General features: G+C 58.4%; 1 protein-coding gene across 1 annotated transcript; it reads left to right on the forward strand.

The window, feature by feature from the left end:
• On the forward strand, positions 1-26,477 carry CDK18 (cyclin dependent kinase 18). The gene is made up of 16 exons (XM_019976831.2): positions 1-147; positions 16,986-17,134; positions 17,299-17,438; positions 18,027-18,152; positions 19,267-19,323; positions 20,279-20,393; positions 20,554-20,648; positions 20,852-20,914; positions 21,525-21,648; positions 21,745-21,865; positions 22,581-22,678; positions 22,895-23,000; positions 23,112-23,154; positions 23,948-24,038; positions 24,335-24,412; positions 25,061-26,477. Exons 2-16 carry the CDS (start codon positions 17,011-17,013, stop codon positions 25,093-25,095), a joined length of 1,416 nt encoding a protein of 471 aa, XP_019832390.1. The 5' UTR covers positions 1-147; positions 16,986-17,010; the 3' UTR covers positions 25,096-26,477.
• Positions 26,478-26,715: the final 238 nt, after the last annotated feature.

Genomic DNA, 26,715 nt, shown 5'->3' on the forward strand with positions numbered 1-26,715 from the left:
GTTGCAGCCTCTCCCGGGAGCCGCTCACCTTTCCCGACCAGCGGCCGCAGCTCCGAGGGCGGGCAGGGACCCCAGCAGGGCGCAGGGCCCGGCCCCTCGGCTGTCGCGGGCGGGAGCCGGCGCACCGCGGCCCCCAGGACACGCGCGGTGAGTCCGCGGGCGACTCGCGGCGGCTGGCGGGCCGGGCGGGCGGGCGGGGGGCCCGGGAGGAGGGGGCAGCGCGGCGCCGGGTAAACGGAGCAAAGGTAAACCCAGCGGCTCTTAAAGGCGCAGGTCTGCTTCTGCCAGGGGCCGGGGCTGCAGGGCGACTCCAGGGCGACGCGGGGAGGTCGGCGATCGCCGGGCGGCTGGGCCGGCGTGCTCGGGGGCGGGCGATGCCCTCCCTGCGCAGGCCGGCTCCCCGCGTCCAGGCGCTTAGGACGGAGGGCTGTTTTGCCTTCTCAGGTCCGCCGCCCCTCCCGGGCGTCTCCAGCGGAACTCACTTTGGCCTCCCCCGAGCTCCTAGGAAGCAAAGTTTTTCACCCGGTCGGGAATCGGGCGCGTTCTCTGCTCCCTTCCTCCTGGGAAGGGCAAGGGTCAGGAGCCTCCAGTAATGGGAGAACCCGCCAGTGTGGGACCAGACCCCGCCTTGAAGGGCTTTCGGGGCTCCGGTGAACTTTCCAGAGAGACAGGCTGGCGCGGGTGGGAGGCCATGGCCCTAGGGCGAAGGTGGAAGGACAGGACACGTGAAGCCCTGCAGCTTCCAGCGCTAGGGGGTGTGTGGGGGTGCGGGGGTTGCGGGGGGCTCTTCTCTCCCAGGCCAACCAAAGGGGCAATGCCCCTTGCCCACCCAGGCGCAACAGGCAAAAGGTTAATTTAGTCATGGGAAGGGTGGGTGGCCAGTTGGGAGATGTGGCCTGAGGATTCTTGGGAAGGGGAGGAGATGATCAGGAATCAGAAATCTGAAGTCAGCTTTGGCTGGAGGCCTCTCTTCTCTGCCTGTTGGGGGCCAGGGTTTCTGGAGCTGTCTTCAGGCCTTGTGGTGGGAGTCCTGCGGTTGAGACAGTGACTGATCTCCATCTCCCGTGCTTGGGATCAACACCCTGCTGGGCACCAGGGGCCTTTGATCCTCTCTGAACTCCTTCCCTACAGCATGAGTGGGAGACAGCTCCCCAGAACCTCATCCCCACCCCCAGCCCAGCCCTCAGCAATTCCCCAACTGCGTCCTGAGCCCTGTGACTCACTGACACCACTGGCCTGGCCCGCCAGTGTCGGCGCCCTGTGAGATTCAGCGTGCTCGTGGGGCATTTTCCATCGGGCTCAGGCACACAGCGCGTTCCTGGACACTGGCCTGGGGGAGCAGAATCCTTAGGAGGAGGATGCTGGAATGTCTGGCTGACAGGCGCATCCTCAGAGGGATCCCCTACCTTTCCTCTGACCTGGGCGGGGGCTGGGGGCGGAGGGTGTCTGGGACCCCTTGCTTAGGGTTGGGGGAAGGCAAAGATGGCCCCAGGCAATACTGGCTCCTAGGTTTGGGTCTGCATCCCAAGGTGTTCTGGAGAGAGGGTCACCTTGCCACGGGAGAGCTTCTGTCTCAGGTTACCCTGCTTCAGGCAGCTCCTGTGCAACTGATGAGCCTGTGAGCCTCACCTCCCCCCAGCCCTGCAAACTCCCCACCCCCTTGGTTCCTAGGACTCTTCCCTCTGGCTGCCCACCCCCAGCCAGGAGCCTTCATTCTTCCCAAACCTACTGGGGTTTCTAGAGCCAGAGTAGTTTTCAGTAAGTTACATTTGATTTCTTAATGCCTCAGTGGCTACCGTTTATCAATTATCTACGGGGAGCCAAGCAGTATGTCACGTAACTTTATGAGGTAGGTATTATTTATGCATGAGTGCGTGCTAAGTCACTTTAGCCATGTGCCACTTTTGTGACCCTATGCACTGTAGCCTGCCAGGCTCCTTTGTCCATGGGATTCTTCAGGCAAGAATACTGGAGTGGGAAGCCATGCCCTCCTCCAGGGAATCTTCCTGATCCAGGGATTGAACCCGCATCTCTTAACATTTCCTGTATTAGCAGGCAGATTCTTTACCAGTAGCACCACCACAGCTGTTATTATCATCCCACTTTAGGTGAGGAAACAGAGACTCTGCGACACCAACTCTCCCCAGATCCACATAGGTGGGATCCCACTTCCTCTGACCTCAAGCCCCCTGGCTCTTAGTTCATGCCCCCATCAAGGGAGACCCCAGCCTACTCCGGAGCTGTCTGGTTCTGTATTGGTCCTTGGAGAAGGAAGGATGGGGGCTGGTGCTCTGAGTAAGGACTCTCACTTGTCCTGTGCCAGGCAGAGCATGGCTTCTCCATGGGTTGTGGGAGAGAGGCACCCGATCTGAGGAGCAACTAAGTTCTTGGTCTAAGACCTCGTGGGATCAAGCTGCCTGCCTTGGAAGTGCCCCCTCACCGTGGGCCTCGAGGAGAGGGAGCTGCCTTTATGTCTGCATTTGTTTTCCCTACAGACCCAGACTGTCCTCTGGTGATTTGACCTTCCTGTGCCCAGGTAGACAGGCCCCATGCCTGGCTTGGCCCCTCCCAGCTCCTACCGCAGTCTGGCCTCTACTTTCTGGGATCACCCTGCTTTGGACTTTTGTTCAGTATCTCCACCTATCCCTTCTCTGATTTGTTTTTTCCTACTCTGAGTTTGAGATCTAAAGGAGAGGGCCAGCCCAGCATGCTCTCACTGTGTGATTCCTCTCTCCCAGCAAACTCCTGAGCTTCTCCCAGCCTGTTTCCTCATCAGTGAAATGGAGGTCATAACAGGGAGGGTTGTTACCTGAATTAAATGAAGTGATGTACACTGCCTGGCACCTGGCAAATGCTAAATAACCAGTGGTTTTATTTGTTGTTTGGGAACGAATTCCTAGTTATCGCACTGTGCCTGGCTTTGGGTAGAGATGGAGGCAGGCTTTCCTAATCTCATCAAGCTGGGCCCTTAGCAGTATCTTTTCCATTCCTCCAGATTGAGGAGGAGGTCCCTGTGTAAGAGAGTGGGGGCTAGGTGGATGAGAACTCTTAGATGAGAACCTGCCAGGAGGGGACCTGCTGTGCCTTGGGACTCTACCCTCCCCTCTATCTCAGCTTCCAAGAGGAGTCGGGTGGGCCGTGGGGGCTGGAAAGCTAACAGCCTCCTGCTCTGAGGGCCCTCTGCCAGGCCTCCCTTCCCTGGGGTAAGAAGACCCTCCCCCAGTGCTCAACTGCGGGCCCAGTTCTGCTCTGTTGTCTGGGAGGGAGTGGCTGGCCCGGATCCAGACTCACCCAATTAGCTTCGCCCCTTTGGGCGTGAGTCACATTTCTCTTCTGTCCACCCTGGACCCTTCGCCCTCCTGGCATCAGCTGCTGAGTAGGCACTTTCCCATCTCTGGGGGTGGGAGCAGACCAGTGTCTTGTCGTGGGCCCCAAAGCCCATGTGCCGTTGCATGCACACAGAAGCCAGCTCTAAGGCTGGGCTCATGGCCGCTCAGACAGCCTGGGATCCAGGATCACAACAGAGCCCGGGGCTGGCCTGGCAGGAGCTGGCCCGTGGCGCAGCAGCAGACTAGGAAGAGGGGGCGCTGTGGGCGCATCTCGGCCAGACCTCCCGTTGGAAGGAGAGCCCCCCAGCTTGTGCCATCTTCAGGGTCCCGTCTACAGAGGAGGAGTGGTAAGGAGGCAGGGTGAGAAGCGCCTTTGAACTCAAGAGGGTCTTCAGGCTCCCTGACAGCATGAGCGGCCCTGGTAAGACAGGACACCCTGGTCTTGGAGACGCTGACCTGGACCTCTGAAGGGCAGTGGTGAGCCTGGGACTCTGGATAGTGGTTTCACCCTGTGCTCCCACCCCACCCTTCTGACGTTAAATAAAGTCTTTCCTGGAAATAGAGGGGTCGGTATAGACAAGATGACCCGATAATTTTTTAAAATATTTATTTGTTTGGCTGCCCTGGGTTTTAGTTGCAGCACGCAGGATCCTCGATCTTCCTGTAGCGTGCACGGTCTTTAGTTGTGGCATGCAAACTCTTAGTTGTGGCACGTGGGACCTGGTCCCCTAACCAGGGATCAAACCTGGGCTCCTTGCTTTGGGAGCTTGGAGTCTTAGCCACTGGACCGCCAGGGAAGTCCTGAGTGGCCTGCTAATGACGGCGTGCTGGCATGTTCATTCATTTTTGTGTGTGGAGGGTGTGTCTCTTGCCCGCCATGGGTGGGGGCAGTGTTTGAACTTCGGGGTCAGTTCAGATCCTGCCCCTGTTGCTCAGGAAGTGGTTGCCTTCGGTGAAAGACCTTGCTCACCCAAGTTTTAGTTTCCTTCTTTAGAAAATGGAGAGAGGAACAGTATTGCCTCATGAGAATTCCGATGAGATAATGTCAACGGTACTCCTTGCCTTTTGCCTTACCTGGTGTCGTGACCAAGGGCTGGTGGCAGACGGAGTCAGCGGACCGCATTTGGCGGTTCTCAGAACCCTGCCCTCTCCTTGATCCCTGTAGAAACCAGGGCTCAGGCCCCCAGCTGGGGAGGAAACTATTCTTAAAACACTTCCACGCTCCCTTACCCCAAGCGCCCTCTCCATGTTATCATTATTGTGAGAAGCTCTGGCAAAGCTCCAGAATGATTTCTGTCCTCCCCCCTCGCTTCCATAAAGGAACCTCCCCTTTTCTTTCTTTGGGGGTCCCCTCAGGAAACAGGGCTGCTTCTCCCTTCTGGCCCTGGCCACCCAGCAAAGGAGATTCTTGCTGAGAGAGCAGGCCCGGGGAGGGGGGCGGGGCATAGCTGTCCTTCCCCACATCCTGGCAGGATCCAGCACCTGGAAGCAGGTAGGGAGTAGGTCCTGTGCTGGAGGGCATCACGCTTGTGACATCAGCAGTGCTGGGTCCCTAGACCCCCTCTACCAGTAGGCCATGGGCTGAGGCCAGGAAAGGGGGCCCTAAGCCCCTCCCTGTTCCTGGCACGGAGCTCAGCTGGCAGCACCCCTTGCCACGGCTGGGCCGGGTGCCACGCTCTGGGCTGACGCCAGACCTGCCTGGCTGCTTCCCTGGGCAAGGCGGCTCTCCATGGACAGCTGATGTCCCTGATAATGGTGCCTGGTGCAAGGAATGCCATCTCTGGCCAGACCCTTGCTGTCCCTTCCAACCCCAGAACGGGCACTGAGCTCAGAGTCACAAGCCCTCGGTTCTAGTTTGGCTCTACCCCGTCGTCCAAGTGGCCTTGGGCAGGCTGCTCCCCTTTCTGAGTCTTCCCTTCTTCACCTGGTAGATGAGGGCACAGACCTGGGGATTCCTAGAACCCTGTCCAGGATGGCTGGTTTGCGATTCCAGCTTTTGCCAAGCCTGCTGGCAAGGGGAGCTGTCCTTGGAGACCCCAGGAGGGTCTTGATCCCCCAAACTCTGAAGTGCAGGGCCTTCCCCCAGCTGAGGCCGGGGTAGCTGGCCCTTGCCATAGCTCTGGTGGATGAGGAAGGCCTGGAAGGCCTCCTCCTTGTCAGACGGGAGGAGGGAAAGTACTTCCCAAGGCAGTGGGTGTGGGATTCAAACATCATACAGGCACTGATGCCAAAGGGCAAGGCTTGAAGAACCATGGCTCTTGGCCAAATCCAGCCTATATTAGTCTGACCTGTGAGCTAAGAATGATATTTATAGGTTTAAGTGGTTGGGAAAAATTCAAAAGATGAAAGTAATATTTTGTGACACTTGAAAATTACATAATACATGAAATTTAGTGTCCACGAGTGAAGGTTTACTGGAACACAGCCATGCATTCGTTTCCATCCTGTCTGTGGGTACTTTTAGGGGGATAGAGTTGTGTGACGGCAGCAGAGACCGTATGGCCACAAAGCCTAAAATACTGGCAGTCTGGCCTTTACAGGAATGCTTGCCCACCCTGCTTAGATAATCATAGTTCTCCCAAGGTTTGCACTAAACAGTTCTGGAATCTCTATCTAAAAATACTTTCTTTTCATTTAGAAAGAAGCGTTGTTCTTTTAACATAAGCAATGAAAGTTCATTATGGAAATATTAGAAGCTGCAAATAAGCAAAAAGGAGGTATTAAAATCACTCGTAATTCTGTTACCCAGTTAGATAACTACTGTTAGCATTTTAATTTAGAGCCTTCTGGAATATATATATATATATGTATTATGTGTGTATGTGTGTGTGTGTGTCCTGCTGGATTATAGACAGTGTTTGTCTACATGTATTTATAGGGTGAACATGTATGACACATATATGCCTAGCACACAGCTTTTACAAGTTGTACACAAATGCCCTTTTCATTTAAATACACATCTCAAACTGCTTGCTGTCTCAGGGACTGTCCTAGGCCCAGTGGGGTAATTCTAATATCCCAGAGCCTGGGGGAACATCCAGACCGAGGTGCCCAGCAGGCATTCGGGCCTGTGTGTGAGGCACAGGGTCGTGGTGGGGCCTGAGCTGTGAATCTGGAAGTCATCAGCACGTGGGTGGTGGTTTCCGCTGCAGGAAAGTTTGAGGTCGTCAGGATGAGTGTAGAGACGGAAGAACAGAGGACCAAAGAGGGAACTCTGAGCAGCCTGACATTCAGGGCCAGGTAGAGGAAGTGAGCTCCCAGACAGGGGAGGGAGGAGGAAGCTGGAGAACCAGGGCCTGGGGGAAGGGAGACGTATGAGAGCCTGGGACCGAGCCTAGAGCCTGGTGCTGGGCAGGTGCTTGTGGAATGAGACCGGGACTGGGAGAAACCAGCGCCGCTGACTGGACGTCCAAAGCATAGGATGTTTGGAGTTGTCCCAGAGCGGGCTTTGGAGACAAAGAGGAGCAGGGCAGTGGTCGTGGCTGCAGCGGCTGCTTGGACCCCGCCTGGTGAGAGGGAGGCCACGCTGAGTGTGCGGAGGCCAGCGTGCCCTGAAGGGTGGAGAATGTTGGACAGGGTCCTTCAGAATGCGGGCGTGGCATCTCTGGGCCAGACTGGTGGTGGCGAGTGCGGGGAGTGCAGTATAAATAGGAATGTGGTCTGGAGATGTGGGAAACCCTCCCCTCCGGCCCCCTCACTACTCGGGAGGCAGCTGTTCCCCTGGGATGCGTGCTTGAAAGCCCCTGCCGTTTGTTGCTAAAGTTGGGCGTGGTGAAAAAACCAGAGATGTTAACAAAGATCCCCGACAGGTTGTTCAGTCTGGACGAGGGAAGACTAAAGGGAAGGTGACCTGGGTGCTCTTTATTTCTCCTCCTGTTGGTTGAATAGAGGATGGTGGGCATCAGGCTCTGTGCTTAGGCAAACAGAGTGGAAACAGATGAGCTATTTCCACTGAAATTTAGCAAGGAAGACTTAAGAAAATGTTCCAGACTCTGGAATTTTAAAAACACTGATGGTAGGTGAGGGACCTTCCTTGAGGGTCTTTCTTTAATGCACGCTGCTGAAAGGAGTGGAAAAGGGTCTCCTCTGTCTGGGAGCTGGGGTGGGCCTGGTCTGGAAGCAGATGTACGAGACAGAGGTCTTGTCTGCCCCGGCTTCTTGCTCCTGCCTCTGGTCTGGGATGTCTGGGACGGCCAGGACCAGAGCTGACAGAAGGGTACCTCGCCCCACCTTATCACTTAGAAATCCACAGCCTCTCCAGAGATTCCAGGCCAGCCTTGGCTGGGTGTCCAAAAAAGACCAAAAAAGAAAATGCCAGAAGATGATATATGTGGCTTCATTCCTTGAGCCCCAGGAAGCCAAAAAGAGTGGCGGAGTATCAGCAGGGCTGATGGGGTGGTCTGGGGTGAGGAGGGGTCATCTGTAGGGGTCAAGGTCAAGGTCTGAGCCCAGGTAGTATATGTGACCCATGAGGCCCTGGAAATCTGCCCCTGGGGGATGGGAGCCCAGGAGGAGGGCCCCGGGGCCTGCCGAGCCCCCTCCCCACAAGACCTGGGAACCCCAACTTAGCGCACGTTCATCTGGAACCTCTCTTGAGGATCGTCTCCATCCCTTGTCTCTTCCTCACCAAGCTATGGCAACTGCCTACCCTGAAGCCTGCACAGACCTCACTGGGAGCGCGGCTGCTGGGCCAGAAGCCACCGTCTCTGCCCCCGCACCCCCGACCCCATGCCCCTATTGCCCTGGGGAAAGACCCTAGCTTACAGCTGAGGCTTGGAGTCCAGTGGGCAACTGGCAGCCTCTGGGCGGCCCACTTACCTCCAAACACTCCCCGAACCAGGAACGCTCGGTTTTCGTCGATTCCCTCACTGCTCGTTTGAGGGTTTGCGCGGTGCCAAGCCCTGTGTCAGGGGCTAGAGGTGTAATGATGAGTCAGATCAGTCCTTCCCCTTAACCTGCCCACAGGCAAACTAGGGAGACAGACAAGCCAGCAGTTACAATACAGCAAGCCAAGTGCGCTGCTTGGGGACATCTAAATGCTGCGGGAGCCCAGGTTAGGGGCCCCACGTGGCCAGCAGAATTTCAGGCTAGAGAGAATAGGAGGGGTGTGGCAGGAGGCGGGAGGAAGAGGTCACGTCTGCCTTGAGCCTTGAAGATGTGAACACTTGGTTGGCTTTCCCCTCGTCCCTGGTGCTCCGGTCCCTGGGTTCCCGTTCCTATGGAGAGTTAGGAGAACCGAAGAGGAGAAATGTCCCAGGGAGTCCTGGGCTGGCTGATGGACCCCCGGGCTTGCTTTCGTATCCCCAGGAAGAGGGCAGGGCCAGGCCACCCACTTGGGCTCAAGTCCCACCTGCTAAGAGTTGGGGCTGGCCTGACAAGGAGAAGATAAACATAGCAACAGGACCTGGCCTGCCTGAGAGTGGAAGGAAGGGTCTGCACACCGACAGAGTGTCCTGGGGGGTAAGGTCTTTGTCTTCAATGGGTCTAATGTTTAAATGTAGAGGAGAGGCTCAAATGAGCCATTACAGCACACCAGCTATGGTCTAATTCAGTATGCCCATTCATTCCATGAACACTGGCTAAGCGCCTGGTAGGTTAGGTTCCACGTGAGGCCGTGGAAGCAAAGCTGCCCCAGTCCATGCTCTTGCCCTGAAGGACATGTCAGTCTGGAGGCATCTCGTTTTACCTCCCGGGAGGAGGGGCAGCCACATGCAGCCTTCCAGGGGAAGCAGCAGCTGAGTCAGGGAGCAGTTTTACTGAGGGAAAAGTGAGGAAGACCTTCCCAGGGGTGGCCAGGAGGGTCCTTTCCTCTGAGAATGTCAGCTGTGTTCCTGAAAGCTGGACCCTCCAGGGAGGGCTGAGAGCAGAGACCAGGAGGAGACACGGGTCAAAACACAAGAGGCCTAGTCTGGCCGCTGGAGTTTGGACTTTTTCCTGAGGGTGGTGTTAATACTGAAGGATTTAAAATGGGGAAGTGACGTCATCAGAAGGCCACTGAGAAAGTCAGGTCTCACAGCCGGGGGCAACTGGATAGGAGGTTGGACATTCTCTCCATTTTGCAGATAAGGAAGCTGAGGTCTTCCCAGGTCACAGTGCTAGTAGGTGGGAGAGCTGGGGCTCCTCCCATGACTCCAAACTGCAGAGCCTTCTGGCAAGCAGGCCCGGACGGCACGTACCCTCATGATAGGACTTTTGCATCAGGTAGGACGCCATCCCTCACCATGCTGTGGCTCCTGCCCGCCCGAGGCCCGCACAGGCCTCCCTGGGGGAATGGCTGCTTGCCAGAAGCTGTTCCCTCTGCCCCAGCCCACCCTGCTCCCACTGCCATGGGGAAGAATTGGGGTGCACTTGTCTAGGACAGAGGCAACCCTGGGCTCCAGACAGCCGCCTCCTGACCGGCTTCCTGTGGGTTAGTCCAGCTTGCTCCTGGAAGGCCTTCCCCACCTGCCCCCACGCATTCCGGCAGGAGCTGTGGGAATCTTCTCTGAGCTCTGTCCCTGCGTCCAGAGCATCTGTTCACTGGCAGGGTGACCACAGGCCTCTCTGTCCCTGGATCCCGGCCCCTCAGAAAGGCCCAGGCTGACGGCCTCTCCCCCAGGCTGGAGCTCTCAGAGCAAAGTGAGTGATGAGGGGTGATGAGGGCTCCGGGGCCTCTGCTTCCCTGCTCCCTCCCGGCTCCAGGCCGTCCTGGGGTGACTGGCTTCCCCTGAGGTTTGTTACAAGCTAGGGAAACCAAAGCCTCAAGCCGTGCAGGGCAGGGTCAGTGAGAGGGTGCAGGAAGAGATGCTATCTGCCAGGTCCCTGCAGGCACGGTTCTGCTGGGGGAAGGGGTGTCTCTGAAGTCCCAGCGTGTGACGTGTGCAGAGTTGGTCAGCCGTGGCCCCTGCTTATTTTTAAAACCTGCCCATGGGCCCAGAGTGGCCGAGGCAGGGCCAGGAAGCGAGCAGCAGAGAGTGTCATGAGGACCATAGCTGGTGGTCAGCCTTTGGGAACGAGGGACAGACCCTCGGGGCTTCGGAAAGTGGGCAGTTGGAAATTACTTCCTTCATCCCCTAGCCCTGGGCTCGCAGAGACTGAGACCTAAAAGAAAAGAAAACAAAACAAAGCAAAAGGGGGGACTTGGAAAAGCACTCGCGTGCCTGGAACTCAGTAGGTGCTCCAAGTGCTGATGACACAGCCAGATTGCTGTGTGCCACAGAGCTAACCTGGCGGTCGAAGCGCGCCTGGTGAGGGGCGTGAGCAGAGTCCTCCCCGCGGCCTCCCCATGGATGACGCACTTTCACGAGGGTGCCCGTCGGGAGGGTGCCCGCCTGGGGAGGCTTCTGGAGGCCTGGGACCCGAACCACAGGCCATGGTGGGGAGTGGGGAGGACTGAGCCCCAGAGGAAGGTGGTGCTGCCTCTGAAGGGCCCTGGGTTGCAGGCTGCGAATCAGGGCTTTTTAAAAATAAACTGTATCTCTTTGTTATTTTGGCTGTGCTGGGTCTTTGTGGCTGGGCACCAGCCTTCCCTAGCTGTGGAGCACGGGCTTTTCTTGTTGCAGAGCGCAGGCTCAGCTGTTGTGGCCCTCAGGCTCAGCTGGTCCGCAGTGTGTGGGATCTTTGCAGGCCAGGGGTTGAACCCGCATCCCCTGCATTGACAGGCGGATTCTTAACCACTGGACCACAGGGAAGTCCCAGTGAGGGCTTTATTCAGGAGGAAGGCAAAGAGGCTTCTCATAAGGTTTCCTGAGGGATCTCAGAGCTGGCTTCCCTGAGATTTAGGAGGAAAAGCTGACCTCGCCCTCTGCAATAGCCTGCAGCCAAATTCCTGTGAGAGGGAGCCCATGGCCCAGCTTCCTGGCATGTTCTGCCAGCCTCCTTCTCTGTCTCCAGGATCTGCCCGTCTGGGTCTTCCAGGTGTCCCAGCCGGAGGGCGGGGGTTAGTTCTGGGTCCTGGCAGAGGTTGTCCTGGGGGCGGGGAGCCTCTGCGCCTCCTGGACAGGGGGTGAAGGGCCTACAGGTTGGCGGCCTCCCCGGGAATGGACGCTGTCCACCGGGGGGCTGAGGGCCCTGCCTGGCGGTGTCAGCCACGGGGACCCCTCCTGCCTGCCCTGCCCTCTCTGTCTAGAGGCTCTGGCCTGCCCACCGCTGACCACGTCCCCTGCTTCCTGTTCCTCTTCCATCCCAAGGTCTCAAAGCGCCTTGTGGACGGTAGGAATGTCTGTGAGGGGTGTGTGTTATAGCATGAGCTTTATATGGACCTCTTTTCTGATATTTTTACATCTGTGCCGGAAGCCGAGGGAAGAAAAGAGAGAAGAGAGCTAACATTTTCTGAGTGCCTTCCTTGTGTCAACTCAGCACCCCCACTCAGACATCAGCGAACATAAAGCTCGTGCCCAAAACCCACCAGGCCTCCGCTCCCAGCGCCCTCACCCCCACGGTGGCCGCCCGTCCTTCCCTGGCTCAGGCCAACCCCTTCAGAGCCCCGCATGACTCTTTCCCGACTCCCCCAGTCGCAGTCTGTCAGCAAATCCCCCCGGCTGCCCCTCTGTGATAGGCCGGGAGCCAGCGCTTCTCCCGCCTCCGCTGCACCACTCTGATCCCAGCCATCACCCCTGTCACTGCCACCTCCTGGCCAGGCTCCCTGCAGCCCCTGTGCTGCGGTCAGAGGGAGCCTGTTAGAACCTAAACCCAAGCAGATCACTCATGCCCTCAGGCCCTCCCAGACCCCGCAGGGACCCAGCACGATCTGCCCCTCTCTGCTCTCCAGACCACCCCAAACTCACTTCTGCCTCAGGACCTTTTCACCTGCCATTTCCCTGTTAACTGCTTCCCCCAGATTCTGTATGACTAGCTCCCTCCCCGGTACCTTCTCAGAATTTTCCTCAAAAGATGCCACCTTCTCAAGGAAGACGTCCTGATCACCCTATTTAAAATTCCAACACCTCACCTCTCACGCCCCATCTCTTTCCTGTTTTTTCTCCCTTGCACATGTCACCATCTAACATGCTGTGTATTTTATTTAATTATATTTAACTATATTGTCTGCTACCTCTCCCCACCCCCATTAGAGCGTCAGCACCGTGAGGACAGGATTAGTGCCCATTTTGTTCACAAGTAGATTCTCAGGGTCAGCAACAGCGCCTGGCATGCAGTAGATATTCAGTAAATAATCATGGAATGAAAGACGAGCCGAACTACGAGCGATGGCATCCCTACGAGCGATGGCTGCACGCTGTCCTCGGCCTGCTGGCGTTAGCGCAGAACTGCCATCTGGGGTTGTCTGGCTTTGAATTTGGGGGGAGGGTGGAGGAGACCTGGGAGGCAGAGAATAGCACTTACAACCTGGGCCTCTGGAGGGGCAGGGGGCATTTCTAGCTAGGAGAAGAAAGGAGCAATGCAGTCATGGAGCATGTGCACTTGGCAACAGCCAGGAAGTTCCTGCATGATTTTGAGCAAGTCAGTTCCCCTCTGGGAGCCAGCGAGGATTGGAATGGTGGCTCTGTGAGTGCCCGCTCCGGCCAGCACTCCAGGAGCCCTGCCCTTTCTCACGGCAGCCTCTGGAGAAGTGTCAGTGTCCTCCTGGCCCGGCTCCCCCTTCCTCCTGTGCGACGCACTTCTCTGGCTGGCTGGTGTGCGCCCAGGAGGAAGTGATGGCAGGTAGGTGAGAACTTCATGGACTCACCTAGGCAGCAGGAAGGGCTGGGGTCTGCCTTCCAATCCTGCAGCTCCCAAGAGGGACTGCTCCTTCAACACCACCCCACACCCAGCCAGGCCAGCATCTCTGAACGCGCGTCTCCCTCTTCCCCTGGCACCGGTTGCCCGGGGACAGCCCCAGATGGCTCCCTGGCCCTGGGGACAAAGGCCACACTGTGCCCAGCCCTGGGCTGGCTTCAGGCTGGGTGACACTGAGCCCTTCTGTCCCCCGACGCGGGTGAGGGGCCGACTGCACGAAGGTAACAGGCCTTTTTCCTGTCTCCCTTCCCCCTTGACCCTCAAATCTGAGGAGCTGACACTCCCAAGAAAGAAGTGACAGAGGCATCTTGTGTCCTGAGCTAGGAAACAACAGATCATTCACTGCTCAGTCTGCCCTGTTGCACTCAGACCCTGCTGGGTTCAATGCCCCAATTGTCCCCATCGGAGAGCAGTGTCCACTCTCTGCATGGTTACTGCTGCCTGCTCCCCGGCCGCCATCAGGAGGCCCATCCCGACGTCTCGCCCCCATTGCTGCTGCTGCAGCAGCAGCCACTTCCTCTCTCTCTTCTCAGGCTGGCTGAGAGCAGCTGGTCCCCCGGTGTCGTCTGCATCGCTTGGCTCCGCATTCCTGCTCGTCTCCAGTTTCACTCTTTCCATGCTTCCTGGTTCCACTAGTGGCTCCTTGCTCTTAACTTAGCCACGAGGAGGGTGGGTGGAATTTAGTGGTTCTCCTTTGCCTTGTAGAAATTGGGGACCTCCCTCCCACAAGGCTTTTGATGAGTTTCCCTTCCCCTCCCCTCCAGGCAAGAGCGAGGGCGTCAGATTTATGGCAGCTCCTGGTGGATTCCTGAGTCACCAACTCAACCCGCCATCCCATAAATCCCAGACTGTAGGACAGCTTTATGGGGAGCCCTGTTTCTAGAAGAGGACGTGACTGCCCCCCACCACCTTGGCGAAACACAGACCTCAGGAAGCCAAGTGCCCAGTTCCCCCGCCCCCTAGGATGACCATGACTGAGCTTGGGGCACCAGTTTGAGAAGGGCAGTCATTTCCTCCCCTCCCAGGGGGGTCTTGTGCTCCACTCAGCATTCTCCCCACCTTCCTGTGTCTCCCCCACCCCCTGGGTTCCCCATCACAGCACATTAGGGCCATCTGAAAACCTGGGCAGATTCCATCCCTTACCTGGACCTCAGCTACTTCCCAACCATGGCTCTAATGTTCAGATCACTGGGAATGGTTTTTAAAAACACATTTTCCCAGGCACCATCCTCAGAGCTTCAGTTCTAGAATCTGAGAGTGAGACCGAGGAATCGGAATTTTTTCTGACACTCCTTGCTGATGCTGATGTTCACCCAACTTGTAAACAGGTGGTCTGTGCAACGGGGAGATCTCCACTCTCCCGTCGTGTGGGAGGTGTTAGCGAACATGCAGGGCATGTCGAGGTCCTCCTGTCACTGGAACTTACACACTGCCTCCATCAGGAAGCCCCCGTTCCTGCCCCCATTTCCCTGTGAGCTCTACACAAGAATGAGGTGGCTGGCAGCCTCTGGGAGCTTTCTGTCCATATGAATCCTGCAGACTGCAGGCTTGGGATATCACACAGAGCCCAGAGGAGCAGCTGAGGTTGACTGATGGGGATGAGCTTGGAGATGGAGAAGCAGGGAAGCTCCAGGCTGGTGACGTTTGCAGGGAAGCTGCAAGAGGAGTTCTCAGCTCAGGAACCTCACCTCAGGAGCCCTCACAGCCCCAAGTCCTTGAGAAGAGGGACCAGGCTTCACTCACCACTAGCCCCAGTGCCTGGCTCTTCATTTATTGGGCTGAACTGGCAAGACTTCAGGGCCCACTGGCAGAGATAGGCTCAGAGGGCAGTGTGGACCTGAGGCCTATTCTCTGAGAGGTGCCAGCCTGAGGAAGCAAAGGGTCTGAGCTAGGAGAGCTGGAAGGTCTCAACTTAGCTTCCTTTGGAGGCAGTCAGGAGCCTGCAGGCCCAGGGGAAGGACCTTTTCCAGGCTGGTTGAGGACAGAAGGATATGATCATTACACAAAGTAAACATGTTACTGACCCATCATCCCTTAAACCAGGATTCAGGAGGGGCCTGGTTGCCTTGGCAACTGGTTACTGGCCAGTGGCAGTGCTGAGAGCATCCTCTGGGGAGGGGCCATGCTTGGTGCATGGGTGAAACCGGGACAGAGTGCAGGGTTGTCCCTTCCATCACAGGGCTGGCCCTGATGGCTTCTTGGCAGGCGTGGGGGGTGGGGGGGTGCCTGTGAGGCCTCTTGATCCCAGCCCCACTGTAGCTGAGGGAGAAGTGGGCAGAGCAGAATGAGGGGGCGGACACGCTGGAAGCTTATGAAACCACAGAGGGGAGGGGAGGGGAGGTGTGACAGCCCCACTCTGAGTTTTCAGGGCAGAACAGAGAAGGAAGAGTAGGCGTGAAGAAGCAGTGGCACCAGCACTGAGAGGCCAGCAGGATGTCCCCTTCTCAGAGGCCAAGACGGCTGCGCAGCCTCGGGAGGGAACCCCTCCTGGCTGGGGAGGGGGCCCAGGGGCAAGCAGACAGCCCACCCTGCTGCTTCATTGTCTGCGCTGCAGTGGAGGCCCTGCCTGCTGGCTTCTGTGTGAGAAGGACGACAGTGCTCTGCGTCCTCTCCCCAGGGGGCCCTATCTGTTTCCGGCAAATTTCTGGCTTTGCCCTGAGACATTCAGCTGCTCCGGACCTCCCATATTTCAGCAGGAGAGATGGGAGCAGGGCCAGGTCCTCCCCTCGTCCTCCCCTCATGCCTTTCCTCTCTTTTCCTGTCTCCGGGGGACTCACAGCAAACCAGAGAGGGGCTTCTAGGTGTCAGTATTATGAAATGGTTTGGGCCAGACTGCATTACAAGGGTGTAGGCTAAGGTATGTTCAGCTTATGGACATCCATCAGTTAGGCTTACTGGCTGTTGGCATATTTGGCCTCCTCCATGTAAGTTGGTAAAGAGCTGCTGGCCCAGGGGCCACCTGGTTCTGGTGTCCTCCCTGCCCCCCAGCCTCCTTCCAGAACTCTCTAGGTCTCTGGCAGCTAAAAGGCTACCGTCTGGCCCTGGGGAGGCTTTCAGGATCCCATTGGCACATCAAGCCACTATTATGAGCCATACTTTTCTCTGCTTCTTGATACACATTGTGAATATCTCCCCAGGGGCAGGGAATCCAGAGGGGATAAGATTCCCAGGAAGGAAGACGGTTAGGAACATGTCGCCCTGGCCCCCAAGTACAGGGTGATTGACAGAGCTTGATGGGAAGACCCAGGATTCACATTTGTTGTTGACCAGACTCGCTGCACGTTCTCATCCGTTCTTACCCGTTCTCATCCATTCTCACTCGTTCTCAACTATTCTCACCTGTGCTCATCCATTCTCATCCGTTCTCACCCGTTCTCATCTGTTCTCACCCGTTCTCACATGTTCTCATCCATTTGCACCCGTTCGCACCTGTTCTCATACATTCACACCATTCTCACCCATTCTCATCTGTTCACACCCATTCTCATCCATTCGCACCTGTCCTCACCCGTTCTCACCTTTTCTCATCTGTTCTCACCCATTCTCACCTGTTCTCACCCGTGCTCACCCATTCTCACCTGTTCTCATCCATTCTCATCCGTTCGTACCTGTTCTCACCTGTTTTCATCCATTCTCATCCATTCTCATTTGTTCTCATCCATTCCCACCTGTTCTCATCTTTTTTCATCTGTTCTCACCCGTTCTCACCCATTCTCACCCATTCTCACCCGTTCTCACCCGTTCTCACCCATTCTCACCCGTTCTCATCTTTTTTCACCTGTTCTCATCCGTTCTCACCTGTTATCATCCATTCTCACTCGTTCTCACCCATTCTCACCCGTTCTCATCTTTTTTCACCTGTTCTCATCCGTTCTCACCTGTTATCATCCATTCTCACCAGTTCTCACCCGTTCTCACCTGTTCTCACCTCTCCTGCCCCAGGACCCGCCACTGCTCCCTGCCAATCATGAGCAAGATGAAGAACTTTAAGCGCCGCTTCTCCCTATCCGTGCCCCGCACTGAGACCATTGAGGAGTCCTTGGCGGAGTTCACAGAGCAGTTCAACCAGCTCCACAACAGGCGCAACGAGGGTGAGGGGTCTGGGGCCCTTTCCCCCCCCTCCCCTCCCCTGCCTTCCTGCACACCAGCACGACTGGCCCCGGTGGGGAAGGACAGAGGTCAGGGTGGACTGGACTCCCCACTCCGCCCCCATCCTGGGGCAGAGGCTGGGAGTAGCTGATGCCTCTCCCTTCAGACCTGCAGCTCGGTCCTCTTGGTGGAGACCCCCAGCCAGAGTCCAGCACCTTCTCCCCCACAGACAGTGGGAAGGACCTCGGGCAGCTGTCCCCAGGCGTGCAGTACCGGCGGCAGAACCAACGCCGCTTCTCCATGGAGGTGAGGGGCTCCAGGCTCTATGCTATGGACGTGATAAGAGACACATCCACAAGTGTGTGTGCCCAGGAAGGTGGTTGCCTCGGAGCCAGACTTCAGGGGTTCAAAACCCAGCTCTGCTATTGATTAGATCTGTAACTTCGAGCAGGTTACTCAGCCTCTGCCTACCAGTCTCCTTATGTTAAAATGATCATGATGAAGATGAAATGAATTAATATATGCCACGTGCTCAGAACATTCCTGGTACACAGCAAGGGCTAGACAATTTGACTACTGTTCTTATGGCCCATATCCATGTGCCCAAATGTATGAAAAGCAGGCTTACAGAAGCACAGTGTCTACAGGAATCTCATGCTACAGATGGTGACTCTGAGGCCCAGAGAGGGCAAGGGACCTCCTGAGGTCACCCGGCACCACCTGGATGTTCACGTTTGCCTCTGAGCACAACTTTGAAGAAATCCCCACCCATGATTCAATCCTGCTAGGACTGTTCACAGGGAAAGCGAGACCCAGGATGGGAGATGCAGGCCCCACAAGCCCTGGCTACCTGGGAGCAAACTCGGACACCTTGTCTCATCCTGGCCCCTGTAGGACATCAGTAAGAGGCTCTCTCTGCCCATGGACATCCGCTTGCCCCAGGAATTCCTACAGAAGCTGCAGCTGGAGAGCCCAGACCTACCCAAACCGCTCACCCGAATGTCCCGCCGCGCCTCTCTGGTGAGTCCTAAGAGGGTCAGAGTTCACCAGAATGGCCACCCACTCCCGTGCATGGCCCGGGTTTAGCCTGTCCCAGTTGAGGCCTGCAGCGATTTCCAGGGAGGTTTCTGGGCCTCTGGCGCCACCTGCTGGCCAGGGAGGATTCCCACAGCGGATCCTCCTTTGTCAATCTCCATTCCCTAGAAGCGACTTAGCAGCAGCAGCAGCAGTTGGGTCCCACTAGTGATGAAGCCCACTCTGGGTTCCAGAGTCTTCACTGAGATGAGATCAGTAAGCCAGCTGGCACGTGTTTCTGAGCTTTGGCCTGTCAGATTTCCTTGGGGAATCTTATAAAACACAGATTCTGATCCCCCATCCATATGCCTACAGAATCAGACTCTGGGTGGTGGGGCCCGGGAATCCGTACTTTTAAGGGTTGTAGTGCAAGGAGATCCAACAATCCATCCTAAAGGAGGTCAGTCCTGGGTGTTTATTGGAAGGACTGATGTTGAAGCTGAAACTCCAATACTTTGGCCACCTGATGCAAAAAACTGACTCATTTGAAAAGACCCTGATGCTGGGAAAGATTGGGGGCAGGAGAAGAAGGGGACGACAAAGGATGAGATGGTTGGATGGCATCACCGACTCAACAGACACGGGTTTGGGTGGACTCTGGGAGTTGGTGGTGGACAGGGAAGCCTGGAGTGCTGTGGTTCATGGGGTCTCAAAGAGTCGGACACAACTGAGCAACTGAACTGAACTGAACTGGAGTGCTGAGCGAGAGCAAGTGTGGGAGGCTGTAGGGAAGTGGGTTCTGAACTGGACACTCAAGGTGCGGTGTCAAAAAGGCACAGTTCCTGTCCTTGAGAGGCTTCTGAGCAGGATGGAGACAGGTGATGAGGGCGTGGGGCAATCCCAGGCCTGCACCCCGGGCTCTGGCCCCTGCACTGCCTTGGGAGAAAGAAACTCACTCCCAGGGACAGAGAGAAGAGGGGGAGAGAACAACTGGCACTGCCCTCCCCCTGCTCGCCCCCGACCCACAGGGTCTCGTTCCCTTCCCACCTGGAGCCCGGGGCAGGGCGATCGACCGTATGCGGGGGCCTTCAGGCTCACAGATGCTCTGTCTCTCTTTCAGTCAGATATCGGCTTTGGGAAACTGGAAACATACGTGAAACTGGACAAACTGGGGGAGGTAAGAGGCCAGGTTGCCAGGCAGGATGGCGAGGAGGAGAAAGGGGTCTCCCCAGCCTCCCCTGGTCTGCACTCACACGCCCCTGCCCACAGCTCCTGCCATCCACACTCTTGGCCATGCAGTCTTGCCCAGCCTTTGGCAGGTATTAAGGTGGGCCCAGGTCCTGGAGGAGGCCCTGAGGCCCTGAGGATGGAGTGGCTGATGGACTCTGGGGCAGAATGCAGTCTTTTTATTCTGCAAGTATTTCATGCCTAGGATCACGTCCCAGCTCCACTGTTGGCTAGCTGTGTGGCCTGGGGTGAGCTCTGGAGTGATCTCCCCCTGTGCCTTGATTTCCCCCTCTGTTAGTGGAGGTGGTAACTCTTCTACCTCATAGGGCACTGTGTCCCTAGAATAAGCTTTTGTGCTGTGTATTTACTGGCTATTTCTGTTATCACTGCACTGGCCTTTGTGTTCCAGGCTGGGGGTGGGCAATGGTTTACAGAGAGGAGGAGGGTGTAGCCCTGTCCTTCTAGGAAGCCAGAGGAGACCTGCATGTAAGCATCGACAGAATATAAGGAAGAACAAAGCTAATGCTATAGTAGAGGGGCACCTCGCCTGCTGGCAGCTTACAGGAGAGACATTCCTTCTGACGGGGGAGGAGTTAAGGACAGCTTCACAGAGAAGCAGGCTTTGGAGGAATGGGAACTTCAGTGAAGGGTACGGGGTGGGGAGGGTAGGCAGGGCGTGCATGCCAAGTCACTTCAGTCATGTCCGCCTCTTTGAGACCCCTTGGACTGTAGCCCACCAGGCTCCTCTGTCCGTGGGATTTCCCAGGCAGGAATACTGGAGTGGGTTGCCATTTCCTCCTCCAGTTGGCAGGGCAGTCTGGCCCACGTCACAGCCCGGGCAGAGGCACAGAGAGGAGGGCGCTGGACAGAGGAGAGCTGGCCCTGAGTGCGGTTCTTGCTCCCAGGGAACCTATGCCACAGTCTTCAAGGGGCGCAGCAAACTGACAGAGAACCTCGTGGCCCTGAAGGAGATCCGGCTGGAGCACGAGGAGGGGGCGCCCTGCACTGCCATCCGCGAGGGTGCGCACCCCAGGGTCCTGCAGGCTTGGGGCTCCGGGGGGGTCCTGAGCCTGGGGGCAGCTAGGGGCCAGGAGACACGGCTGGGGTGGGGACCCCCGAGGCTGATCCCAGGAAGAGGGGTGAGGGGCACGTGGGGCTCAGGCACGCCTGTCGCCCGTAGTGTCTCTCCTGCGGAACCTGAAACACGCCAACATCGTGACCCTGCATGACCTCGTGCACACGGAGCGCTCCCTCACCCTGGTGTTTGAGTACCTGGTGAGTGGGCGTGGGGCCGGGGCGGGGGTGGGGGCGGCCCGGGCCTCGTTCTCAGAGGCTCCCAGCAGGAATGGCCAAGGGCTCAGGCTTAGGGGTGGCTCGGAGCCGGGGCCTGTCCCACTCCTGGGCTGGGCCCCACCTCCGGGAGCGCTTCTGGCCAGGGTTCGGGTCAGGCTGGGGCTGAGCCAGGCCCCGTGTTCCAGGACCGTGACCTGAAGCAGTATCTGGACCACTGTGGAAACCTCATGAGCATGCACAACGTCAAGGTGAGAGCCTGCTTGTCACGGACCGCCCCCCCAGGGCTGGTGTAACCCTCCCTGCTTCCAGCACATCTGTCCATGGACCGCCCCCCACCCCAGGGCTGGTGTAACCCTCCCCGCTTCCAGCACATCTGTCCATGGACCACCCCCCAGGGCTGGTGTAACCCTCCCCACTTCCAGCTCATCTGTCCATGGGCCGCCCCCCCAGGGCTGGTGTAACGCTCCCACTTCCAGCACGTCTGTCACTAGAGAGCACCAGTTACCTGCCAGGGTGAAGAGGAGCTTCCGGGGAAGCTCACAGGAGTGAATGGCCCCTTCTGTGTGTGCGCACCGGGCAGGTTCCCCGGCCCACAGTGGCCCCTCTCAGCTCCCCACTGGAGCGCTCTCCTGCCCACCCTGCTGCCTCCTCTGCGTGCCCTGTGCCCTCCCCTCTGGGTGGGGCCCAGGACGGGGCATCCACGTGGGCAGGAGAACCAGGTAGCCTCCAGTAGCTCCCCTCCACCTGGTCGTGTCCCCCACCCCGTCCCAGCCCCAAGGCAGGGGTGCAGGCTCCCTTCTTCCCCAGCCACGGGGCGTGCTCCCACCTCAGGCTGCCCCTTCCCTTCTCTCTCTGCAGATTTTCATGTTCCAGCTGCTCCGGGGCCTCGCCTACTGCCACCGCCGCAAGATCCTGCACCGGGACCTGAAGCCCCAGAACCTGCTCATCAACGAGAGAGGGGAGCTGAAGCTGGCCGATTTTGGTGAGGGCCAGAGCCTGCGGGGCTGGGAGGACCCCACAGTCTCTCCGGGATGCGGGCGCCGTGGAGCGGGGAGGTGCAGTGACGGTTTGCTCCTAGGACTGGCCCGGGCCAAGTCAGTGCCCACGAAGACCTACTCCAATGAGGTGGTGACCCTGTGGTACAGGCCCCCCGACGTGCTGCTGGGGTCCACGGAGTACTCCACCCCCCTTGACATGTGGTAAGCGAGCCTGTGGGACCTCCCGACTCGCCTCTGTTGCCCCATGGGCTTCTTCAAAGGACTGTCTAACCTCCTTTGAATAAAAGCTACGTGGCATCCTACTGAACTGGATGTCAGAGAACTAAGTCAGAGCTACATCGGGGTTTCCCTGGTTCTCAACAGACTGTGCTGGGCTGTGCTTCTGAAATACCCCCCAGGAGCACGCAGAGGGTACAGGAGAGCCCCCACAGTGCATATGATGAATCTTCCCCAAGCATCAGTTCTGCTGAAAAATTTAGAAGGGATGCATTATTTTTGTATTAAAATTAACACACACAGGATTCAGTGTAGAATGAAAAGTTGGCCCAGGTTTCCAGGCAAAACACAGGTCTCCGATGAATGGCCTCTGCGGTATGCAGGGGTTTCCTTGGAGAGTGGATCTGTGGGCTTCTTTCTTCCCAATGGACAAACTTTGAGATAGTGCAGCTTGAAGAGCTGCCACGGGGTGCTGGCTATGTAGACGCCAACCCTACAGAGTAAAAGGGGGAGAGCTCAAAGCGTCCTGGAGCCCAGAAGCTCCCCAGACGGAGACTGCAGTGGGGGGCCGTGCTGTGCTAGAAGCCTCGGCAGCCTTGGGCACCCCACCCCTGTGCCGCGGAGCGTGGTGGAGCAGCGCCAGGAGTGCGGGGGCAAGGAGGCCCAGGCTGACGTCGGCCCTGCCCATCGCTCCCTGCAGGGGTGTGGGCTGCATCCAGTACGAGATGGCCACAGGGAGGCCGCTCTTCCCAGGCTCCACGGTCAAGGAGGAGCTGCACCTCATCTTCCGACTCCTCGGTCAGTCTCCTGCCGCTCCCTCCATTTCACCTCGAGGGGGCGCCAGCACCCCGTCCAGCACGGACACTTCCTGGGACCGGGGCGATCCTCCAGGGCTGGGGTCCCGGTGGTCGCGGCCACTCTCTGCCCCCACCTCCTCCCTTACCACACCCCCCGCCCCCAACATCGCCCTCGGCCCTGGCCTCTCACCCTCCCAACCCCTTCTCATCTCCCCAGGGACCCCCACGGAAGAGACGTGGCCCGGTGTGATGGCCCTGACCGAGTTCCGAGCCTACAACTTCCCCCGGTACCTCCCCCAGCCGCTCCTCAGCCACGTTCCCAGGTAGCCCCTCCTCCCCGCTCCTGTCCGCTGTGGTCCTCACGGTCCCTCGGGGAAGCGGCCTGGGGGCTCGCCGCGCCCCCGCAGGCCTGCGCTAGCTCCTTCCTCCCGCAGGTTGGACCCTGACGGCATCAACCTCTTGAGCAGCCTCCTCCTGGTGAGTGTGCTCCCTGCCGGCCGGGACCCAGCAGGCAGGGAGCTGAAGCCTCAGGACGTCACCCTGGCCCCCAGTCCCAGCCCCGGCCCGACTTGGGGCTCCCTGGGACCCCCCGCCCCCCGGCACGGGAGGAGCGCTGGCCTCCCCAGACTTCAGAGCAGGCATGCTCCAAACGGAAACCCCAGTTCAAACACTAGCTGCGTAGCCCGTGGGCAGGTTACAGAACTTAGCTGTGCCTGGCTTGGCTCAATTGCACAGTAGAGTGAATCACTCACACCTTGTAAGATGGTTGTGAGGGTAAAGTGAGGTTGCTGAAGACACTTAAAACGGTGCCTGTCTTGCTTAAGCGCCCGGTAAGGGTGGTTCTTAATATTACTTGTTAGTATTACTGGTATTCAAGTTATAATTGTGTATGCTTTCGCATCTGTATTTCCATCCCCAGAGGAGATCAGTCTCTTTATGTCCCGTGTCTGGTTTTCTCCTGGTGGCTGGGGACCTGGGACCCTGAGCTCTGGGCCAGTCTTGAGCTGGGATAGCAGCTAGGTGGAGAAGGCAATGGCAGCCCACTCCAGTACTCTTGCCTGGAGAATCCCAGGGATGGAGGAGCCTGGTAGGCTGCCGTCTATGGGGTCGCACTGAGTCAGACACGACTGAATCGACTTAGCAGCAGCAGCAGCTAGGTGACCCCAGGGGTTGCTCAGGTCAGCCTGGCCCTCCCATCTGGGCCAGGGGACTAAGTGTAGGGGTCATATTGCCAGCGGGGTTCCTGCAGCCGCCGCCCTCTGCCTTTCAGTATGAATCCAAGAGCCGCGTGTCAGCAGAGGCGGCCCTGAGGCACCCCTACTTCCGGTCTCTGGGGGAGCGCGTGCACCAGCTGGAAGACAGTGAGTGCGAGGGGGACGCTGGGGGGGCCTCCCTGGACCCGGGAGCGGGGCAGCGGGTCTGGGCGAGGAGGGCGAGATCCCAGAGCCCAGGGCCCGGGTCTGGCTGAGCAGCTTGGTTCCCTGTCCCCGGGTTTTCCTTCATAACAAGGGGAGCAAGCCCGGTCATCCTGGGGCTGCCAGCCCTGACTGAAGGGGTGCCCCCGGCTCCCCGTGCATGGTGGGCGAGAGGCCGCAGATGGCAGGAGCGGAGCCGGTTCACTGAGCTGTCTCCCGGCCTGTGCCCTCTCTGCCCGCAGCTGCCTCCCTCTTCTCCCTGAAGGAGATCCAGCTCCAGAAGGACCCCGGCTACCGGGGCCTGGCCTTCCAGCAGCCAGGTAGGGGCCTGTCCTCCCCACCACCCGCCCCGACTAGAGGAGGCCAGGGTGGGCAGCGCTTGCCTTCCCGAGGAACAGAGATAGGGCCGGGAGATGGGGGCTCCTCCCCGACCCAGGCCTCTCTTCCGGGGGCCTGCAGGGAGCAGGGCAGGGCCGGTTTCCCTATCTGCTGCCCAGGCTTCCTCCCTGTGTCTTCCTCCTCAACCCACACCCCAGACAGAACGCCGCATCTGAGAGTAGCCCCATGAAGGTGCACCCGTTTCCTGGTGCCTTCTGTCGGCAAATTCTGAGCTCCGGGTGTAGCCTCTATCCTGGGAGAATTGTACTTATTTCCAGACTAGCTGATGGCCTCAGACATGCTAAGTGCTTTCAACATAGCATCTTATTTAATCTTAAAATTTTCCTTGAAGTCGATACCATTAGTTAGTGCTCCCCATTTCTCAGGCAAGGAGACTGAGGCTCTGGGAGGCTGAGTTGCAATTTCACACAGTGAGTGAGTAGAAGGGATGGGATTAGAGCTCAGGACTGACCAGCTCCTGAGCGCATGCTCTTGCTGGCTCTGGCAGAGCAGTCCGCCCCTGCTCATCTCAGGCGACCTTGGCCCCCGCCTCCTCCTTGCAGCCCCACATCTTTCCTTCCATTTTCCAGGGCGAGGGAAGAACCGGCGGCAGAGCATCTTCTGAGTTGCGCCCGCCCTGCTGTGGCCCAGGGGCGAGAGGTCACACCGTGCACAGCTGCAGCGGGATGGAGCCCACGCGGCCTCGGAGGACAGATGCGTGAGGGCTAGTGGCCGGCCCGGGAGACCTCGGGCAGCCCTGCTGGCCGTGGCTGCTTCCTCTCCCTGCTTCCCATGTGCCTCCCCAGTGCCCTTGTCCCAGACACCAACCCCTCCGCTGCCTGCCCTGGGGCCAGGCATGAGCTGCTTCCCTTGGAAGAGGTGGTGGGCAGAGAGCGACCTCAGGCACTTTCCCACCCTGAAGCCCTCGGGCACCTGCAGGGAACCCACAGGGACTGGAGAGTCCAGAGGCTGAGCTGAGCACTGTGCCTTGGACATGGGCACCACTGTGCCCCCCGACCTCCCGGGGACCTGCCTGCCTGCCTGCCTCATCAGTTTGGTTGAGACCCTTTCAGGCCCCTGGGAGCCCGCACATCTTTCCCCTGTTTCCCCTCCGAGAGCAGGAAGTGACATGGCACCTTGTCTGGGACCCTGGAACCCTGGGTGCCAACGTTTGTGCCAAATCCCCTCCCACCTGAGGGGCCGGCTGTCCCCAGAGCGACAGAGCCGCACCCCCTCTCCCATTGCCCCTGACTTGTCCCCACGGCCTGCTCCTTGCCAGGGACCCTGTGTGCTGCTGGTGGCCCAGCCAGTCCCGTGGGGCCCTGGCCCCCTGGCCACGCTCTTGCATCTCGGTGGAGCCCGCCCTCCCCCCCAGTCTGAGCGGGATCGCCTAAAACTGCAGGCAGTAGAGCACGCACTGCCCTGGGAGCTCTGCCTCCCGCTTCTACCAGTCTGGCTCTCCCGAGAGCTCTTCCTGCTAATCATCCCCGAGTGCTGGTGGGCCCGCCCTGGACCAGCATCCTACGGGCAGCACCCAGGTGTGCAGGCTCACCCTGAGCCTGGTGCCAGGCCGGCCCCAGCTCCATGGTGTTGGCACAGCCTCCCTCTTCTGCTCCTCCCCAGTGCCCGTGGCTCTGTCCTTGCTCCGGCCTGTCTGGAGCCTCCCCATGCCCAGAGGAGGCCAGGCCCACAGTCTGAGGTGCAGGAAGGTGGGGCGGGATGGGGTCGGCTCCTACCCTGAGCCCCAGGGGACTGGGAGTGTGTGGGGCTGTGGCCCCCGAGAAGGTGCCTCCACCCCAGCTATGGAGCATGCCTCTTGTATTCCCAAAGTCTCAACACTGGGCTGGGTCTTAGATGTCAAGGCCAAAGGGAGGCCAGGCCCCCTGCCCACCCCCTTCCGCCTGAGGAGCGGCCGTGGAGGGTCTTGGCTTATCCATAAGTCCCCCGCACCCCCCACCACTGTACTGTGAATGACAGATAATATATTTAATTCATGTGGTACAGAAAGGAGTGAGCAGTCTCCTGCACAAAAGCTGATGTTGACAGACTGATGCCAAAGGTGGGGGACGGAAGGGCCTCCCCAGGCCCCCTGAGTGCAGGCCAGGCTTGTGTCTGTGCAGATAAAGCGGAGAGTGGTTGGTGTGTGTCCCTGAGCCCACTCTGGGCGTGGGCCTGGTGCCCTGTACTCTCCCTGCTGTATTCTGGATGCTGCTCCTCCAGGGCTGGCAGTCAGTCCCGGGTACCC

The sequence above is a fragment of the Bos indicus genome, chromosome 16 (assembly GCF_029378745.1).
Source record: "Bos indicus isolate NIAB-ARS_2022 breed Sahiwal x Tharparkar chromosome 16, NIAB-ARS_B.indTharparkar_mat_pri_1.0, whole genome shotgun sequence".
NCBI lineage: Eukaryota > Metazoa > Chordata > Mammalia > Artiodactyla > Bovidae > Bos > Bos indicus.